Here is a 7,500-nt window from a genome sequence, read left to right as displayed (position 1 = left end):
AGTTACACTCATCCATATCTACACAGGAGAGACAAGGTACACTCATCCATATCTACACAGGAGAGACAAGGTACACTCATCCATATCTACACAGGAGAGACAAGGTACACTCATCCATATCTACACAGGAGAGACAAGGTACACTCATCCATATCTACACAGGAGAGACAAGGTACACTCATCCATATCTACACAGGAGAGACAAGGTACACTCATCCATATCTACACAGGAGAGACAAGGTACACTCATCCATATCTACACAGGAGAGACAAGGTACACTCATCCATATCTACACAGGAGAGACAAGGTACACTCATCCATATCTACACAGGAGAGACAAGTTACACTCATCCATATCTACACAGGAGAGAGCAAGGTACACTCATCCATATCTACACAGGAGAGAGACAAGGTACACTCATCCATATCTACACAGGAGAGACAAGGTACACTCATCCATATCTACACAGGAGAGACAAGGTACACTCATCCATATCTACACAGGAGAGACAAGTTACACTCATCCATATCTACACAGGAGAGACAAGTTACACTCATCCATATCTACACAGGAGAGACAAGGTACACTCATCCATATCTACACAGGAGAGACAAGTTACACTCATCCATATCTACACAGGAGAGACAAGGTACACTCATCCATATCTACACAGGAGAGAGACAAGGTACACTCATCCATATCTACACAGGAGAGACAAGTTACACTCATCCATATCTACACAGGAGAGACAAGGTACACTCATCCATATCTACACAGGAGAGACAAGGTACACTCATCCATATCTACACAGGAGAGACAAGGTACACTCATCCATATCTACACAGGAGAGACAAGTTACACTCATCCATATCTACACAGGAGAGACAAGTTACACTCATCCATATCTACACAGGAGAGACAAGGTACACTCATCCATATCTACACAGGAGAGACAAGGTACACTCATCCATATCTACACAGGAGAGAGAAGGTACACTCATCCATATCTACACAGGAGAGAGAGAAGGTACACTCATCCATATCTACACAGGAGAGACAAGTTACACTCATCCATATCTACACAGGAGAGAGAGAAGGTACACTCATCCATATCTACACAGGAGAGAGAGAAGGTACACTCATCCATATCTACACAGGAGAGAGAGAAGGTACACTCATCCATATCTACACAGGAGAGAGAAGGTACACTCATCCATATCTACACAGGAGAGAGAGAAGGTACACTCATCCATATCTACACAGGAGAGAGAGAAGGTACACTCATCCATATCTACACAGGATAGAGAGAAAGTACACTCATCCATATCTACACAGGAAGGAGAGAAGGTACACTCATCCATATCTACACAGGAGAGACAAGGTACACTCATCCATATCTACACAGGAGAGACAAGGTACACTCATCCATATCTACACAGGAGAGAGAGAAGGTACACTCATCCATATCTACACAGGAGAGAGAGAAGGTACACTCATCCATATCTACACAGGAGAGAGGGAGGAGAAAGCCTGGTCAAAGGTAGTGCACTAAGTAGGAAATAGAGTGTGATTTGGGACTGAACCTTAGACAGTGTTAGTGTCGTAGTCTTACCCACACACAGGGTGCCAGTGATATCTGTGGTGTATCCAGTTTTACACACACAGCTATAGGAGCCCAGGCTGTTGACACACTGTCCGTTCACACACAGGTTCCCCATCACACGACACTCATCAATGTCTGAGGGAGAGAGAGTCCTGTCAACTACAACATTATCATAATAAACACACACTCATCAATGTCTGAGGGAGAGAGAGTCCTGTCAACTACAACATTATCATAATAAACACACACTCATCAATGTCTGAGGGAGAGAGAGTCCTGTCAACTACAACATTATCATAATAAACACACACTCATCAATGTCTGAGGGAGAGAGAGTCCTGTCAACTACAACATTATCATAATAAACACACACTCATCAATGTCTGAGGGAGAGAGAGTCCTGTCAACTACAACATTATCATAATAAACACACTCATCAATGTCTGAGGGAGAGAGAGTCCTGTCAACTACAACATTATCATAATAATAAACACACTCATCAATGTCTGAGGGAGAGAGTCCTGTCAACTACAACATTATCATAATAAACACACACTCATCAATGTCTGAGGGAGAGAGAGTCCTGTCAACTACAACATTATCATAATAAACACACTCATCAATGTCTGAGGGAGAGAGAGTCCTGTCAACTACAACATTATCATAATAAACACACTCATCAATGTCTGAGGGAGAGAGTCCTGTCAACTACAACATTATCATAATAATAAACACACTCATCAATGTCTGAGGGAGAGAGAGTCCTGTCAACTACAACATTATCATAATAAACACACTCATCAATGTCTGAGGGAGAGAGTCCTGTCAACTACAACATTATCATAATAAACACACTCATCAATGTCTGAGGGAGAGAGTCCTGTCAACTACAACATTATCATAATAAACACACTCATCAATGTCTGAGGGAGAGAGAGTCCTGTCAACTACAACATTATCATAATAAACACACTCATCTATGTCTGAGGGAGAGAGAGTCCTGTCAACTACAACATTATCATAATAATAAACACACTCATCAATGTCTGAGGGAGAGAGAGTCCTGTCAACTACAACATTATCATAATAAACACACTCATCAATGTCTGAGGGAGAGAGAGTCCTGTCAACTACAACATTATCATAATAAACACACTCATCAATGTCTGAGGGAGAGAGAGTCCTGTCAACTACAACATTATCATAATAATAAACACACTCATCAATGTCTGAGGGAGAGAGAGTCCTGTCAACTACAACATTATCATAATAAACACACACTCATCAATGTCTGAGGGAGAGAGAGTCCTGTCAACTACAACATTATCATAATAATAAACACACTCATCAATGTCTGAGGGAGAGAGTCCTGTCAACTACAACATTATCATAATAAACACACTCATCAATGTCTGAGGGAGAGAGTCCTGTCAACTACAACATTATCATAATAAACACACTCATCAATGTCTGAGGGAGAGAGAGTCCTGTCAACTACAACATTATCATAATAATAAACACACTCATCAATGTCTGAGGGAGAGAGAGTCCTGTCAACTACAACATTATCATAATAAACACACACTCATCAATGTCTGAGGGAGAGAGTCCTGTCAACTACAACATTATCATAATAATAAACACACTCATCAATGTCTGAGGGAGAGAGTCCTGTCAACTACAACATTATCATAATAATAAACACACTCATCAATGTCTGAGGGAGAGAGTCCTGTCAACTACAACATTATCATAATAATAAACACACTCATCAATGTCTGAGGGAGAGAGTCCTGTCAACTACAACATTATCATAATAAACACACTCATCAATGTCTGAGGGAGAGAGAGTCCTGTCAACTACAACATTATCATAATAAACACACTCATCAATGTCTGAGGGAGAGAGAGTCCTGTCAACTACAACATTATCATAATAAACACACACTCATCAATGTCTGAGGGAGAGAGAGTCCTGTCAACTACAACATTATCATAATAAACACACACTCATCAATGTCTGAGGGAGAGAGAGTCCTGTCAACTACAACATTATCATAATAAACACACTCATCAATGTCTGAGGGAGAGAGTCCTGTCAACTACAACATTATCATAATAAACACACTCATCAATGTCTGAGGGAGAGAGTCCTGTCAACTACAACATTATCATAATAAACACACTCATCAATGTCTGAGGGAGAGAGAGTCCTGTCAACTACAACATTATCATAATAAACACACACTCATCAATGTCTGAGGGAGAGAGAGTCCTGTCAACTACAACATTATCATAATAAACACACACTCATCAATGTCTGAGGGAGAGAGAGTCCTGTCAACTACAACATTATCATAATAAACACACTCATCAATGTCTGAGGGAGAGAGTCCTGTCAACTACAACATTATCATAATAAACACACTCATCAATGTCTGGGGGAGAGAGTCCTGTCAACTACACCATTATCATAATAAACACACTCATCTGCATTTGCCTGAGTAGTCCTCAGGTAGATCCCAACCGTCCATAAAGTGGAGGTAGTTTGGTGAGACCTGAAGACAATGTGATGTCACAGAGCTATTGCCTCGGCTTTAGCTCAGTGGACTAGTGATTGTGTACCGTCCATGGTGCAGGGTTGTGTATAGATATGAGGGAGTATTTCTACCTTTGCCGTCTGTTGTGTATCCGGGCCCCAGTGGACACATCTTCTTGTAGTGTGTGGTCCCAGGTAGAGGACACAGCTCACAGTTAGAGCCCCAGCCTCGTCCTCCGTCACAGCAACACTCAGACTTAGTCACACTGTTCCTGCTACTGGACTGCATCTGGCACAATGTAGTCAACACCTCCGTGAAACACAGTCCCTGGCGGTTATCTAGATGAGAGGGGAGAGAGAGAGAGAGAGAGAGAGTGAGAGTGGGTGAGAGATAGAGTGAGAGTGTGAGTGAGAGAGATGTAGGGAGAGTGGTGTATTTACCTATACATTCAGTCTGTGTAGGGTGTGAGTGAGAGAAATGTAGGGAGAGGGGTGTATTTACCTATACATTCAGTCTGTGTAGGGTGTGAGTGAGAGAGATGTAGGGAGAGGGGTGTATTTACCTATACATTCAGTCTGTGTAGGGTGTGAGTGAGAGAGATGTAGGGAGAGGGGTGTATTTACCTATACATTCAGTCTGTGTAGGGTTGGCGCTGAAGCCTTGGTCACACCTGCAGCGATAGCTTCCAACCGTGTTCTCACAACGACCGTTCTCACAGATACCTGGCTTAGCAGAGCACTCGTTCAGATCTACACACACACACACACACACACACACACACACACACACACACACACACACACACACACACACACACACCCACACACACACACACACACACACACACACACACACACACACACACACACACACACACACACACACACACACGGTGGAGATACAGTGATTCAATCCAGAACAGATGTGCAGGGTAGTCTGCATAAAACTATATCAGATATTGTGAGATGAATGTCAGTTTATTGCATTAGTTCACCAGATGGACAAATCACCATGAAGTGTGATGGTTATAACCTCAACAGAATCCTACATGAACTACAGATCCATTATCACATGTATTGTTTGCTACTAGAAGTAGATGATAGGAACATTGTGTGTACATTGTATGGGATCATACTCCTCTTTGGTGTCTTGGTAAGTTTGGTGTATATGTGAACTGAATAACCCCATAACATAGACCAGCCATGAACTGGTGATGAAACCTGTGTTAGTGTGAGTGTCTTACCTATGCAACCCTCTCCGTTAGGGGCCCTTGTGTAACCAGGGTTACAGATACACATGTAGGTTCCGATCAGGTTCTTACAGCGCATCCCTCTGCTCTCACAGTCATCCAGCCCATCCTCACACTCATTCTGGTCTGCAGGAGAGGGGAGGGAACACACCGTGAGTGTGTGTACAATAATGTGTGTGCTTGTATCTGAGTGTGTGTGTGTGTGAGCGTGCGTACGTGCGTGAATTTGTGCACGCGTGTGTGTCGAAGCTTGTGTGTGTGTGCATATGTGTGTGACAAAGTGCTTTCCTGGGTAACAGAGGATGTGTGTATCCAGCCCTCCCAGATTCTATAAAGGTCTGTTTATAATAGTAATGTAAATACCAGCCTAGAGTCCACACACTGATATCTTCCTCCTGTCTCCTGTCTGTCTCTGACTCAACACCGGTCCCCTCCTCCCCTAGAGTCCACACACTGATATCTTCCTCCTGTCTCCTGTCTGTCTCTGACTCAACACCGGTCCCCTCCTCCCCTAGAGTCCACACACTGATATCTTCCTCCTGTCTCCTGTCTGTCTCTGACTCAACACCGGTCCCCTCCTCCCCTAGAGTCCACACACTGATATCTTCCTCCTGTCTCCTGTCTGTCTCTGACTCAACACCGGTCCCCTCCTCCCCTAGAGTCCACACACTGATATCTTCCTCCTGTCTCCTGTCTGTCTCTGACTCAACACCGGTCCCCTCCTCCCCTAGAGTCCACACACTGATATCTTCCTCCTGTCTCCTGTCTGTCTCTGACTCAACACCGGTCCCCTCCTCCCCTAGAGTCCACACACTGATATCTTCCTCCTGTCTCCTGTCTGTCTCTGACTCAACACCGGTCCCCTCCTCCCCTAGAGTCCACACACTGATATCTTCCTCCTGTCTCCTGTCTGTCTCTGACTCAACACCGGTCCCCTCCTCCCCTAGAGTCCACACACTGATATCTTCCTCCTGTCTCCTGTCTGTCTCTGACTCAACACCGGTCCCCTCCTCCCCTAGAGTCCACACACTGATATCTTCCTCCTGTCTCCTGTCTGTCTCTGACTCAACACCGGTCCCCTCCTCCCCTAGAGTCCACACACTGATATCTTCCTCCTGTCTCCTGTCTGTCTCAACACCGGTCCCCTCCTCCCCTAGTAAAACCCTTGTTATGCTCTGCCTCTCTCCCACACAGTGTTGATAAAGTCTTATTCAGATACAGAGAGTTGAGGCAGGGGTGAGGTGGAGACTCCAAGCCTTATGTAAGATGGTGGATAGCTGAAGCCTCATACAGTGACGTCACCGGGGATTAGAAGTAACTGTCACCTCAGAAGCCTAAAAGCTGGACATTTCTGGTTTAGCTGTACTGTACTGACGATAGACTTTGGAATGTTGAATGTTCCCCTACATTCCCTATAGTCCAGCTGTACCTACAGTCTCTACAGTCCTTGTAGTATCTATAGCAGATTCCAGTCCCTGCTGTACCTACAGTCTCTACAGTCCATTTAGTATCTATAGCAGATTCCAGTCCCTGCTGTACCTACAGTCTCTACAGTCCATTTAGTATCTATAGCAGATTCCAGTCCCTGCTGTACCTACAGTCTCTACAGTCCATTTAGTATCTATAGCAGATTCCAGTCCAGCTGTACCTACAGTCTCTACAGTCCATTTAGTATCTATAGCAGATTCCAGTCCCTGCTGTACCTACAGTCTCTACAGTTCATTTAGTATCTATAGCAGATTCCAGTCCCTGCTGTACCTACAGTCTCTACAGTCCATTTAGTATCTATAGCAGATTCCAGTCCCTGCTGTACCTACAGTCCTTAAAGTAAGATATCTATAGTATATTATAAACTGGGTGATTCGAACCCTGAATGCTGATTGGCTGACAGCCATGGTATATCAGACCGTATACCATGGGTATAACAAAACATAAATGTTTACTGCTCTAATTACATTGGTAACCAGTTTATAATAGCAATAGGCACTCTGTGTTGCGTTGTGCTTAAGAACATATACCACACCCCTCAGGCCTTATTGCTTAAATGCAGTCCCTACAGGTCTATAGTAAGATATCTATAGCAGATTCCAGTCCCTACAGGTCTAT

The 7,500-nt window shown here is 43.9% G+C and overlaps 1 protein-coding gene across 1 annotated transcript in view; it reads right to left on the bottom strand.

Annotated features, from left to right (window-relative positions):
* Positions 1-5,541, bottom strand: part of LOC139575787 (fibrillin-2-like) — an 8,409-nt gene extending 2,868 nt beyond the window's left edge. The window contains exons 1-4 of the mRNA XM_071401085.1: positions 5,389-5,541; positions 4,769-4,894; positions 4,277-4,483; positions 1,615-1,740 (exon numbers count right to left, since the gene is read on the bottom strand). Of these exons, the coding sequence (XP_071257186.1) occupies positions 1,615-1,740; positions 4,277-4,483; positions 4,769-4,894; positions 5,389-5,473 (544 nt within the window). The 5' untranslated portion in view covers positions 5,474-5,541. The remainder of the gene's footprint in view (positions 1-1,614; positions 1,741-4,276; positions 4,484-4,768; positions 4,895-5,388) is intronic.
* Positions 5,542-7,500: the final 1,959 nt, after the last annotated feature.

This window comes from Salvelinus alpinus, chromosome 5 (genome assembly GCF_045679555.1).
Source record: "Salvelinus alpinus chromosome 5, SLU_Salpinus.1, whole genome shotgun sequence".
Taxonomy (NCBI): Eukaryota; Metazoa; Chordata; class Actinopteri; order Salmoniformes; family Salmonidae; genus Salvelinus; species Salvelinus alpinus.
The sequence above is the reverse complement of the archived record's forward strand: the minus strand, read 5'-3'. Positions and strand labels throughout refer to the sequence as shown.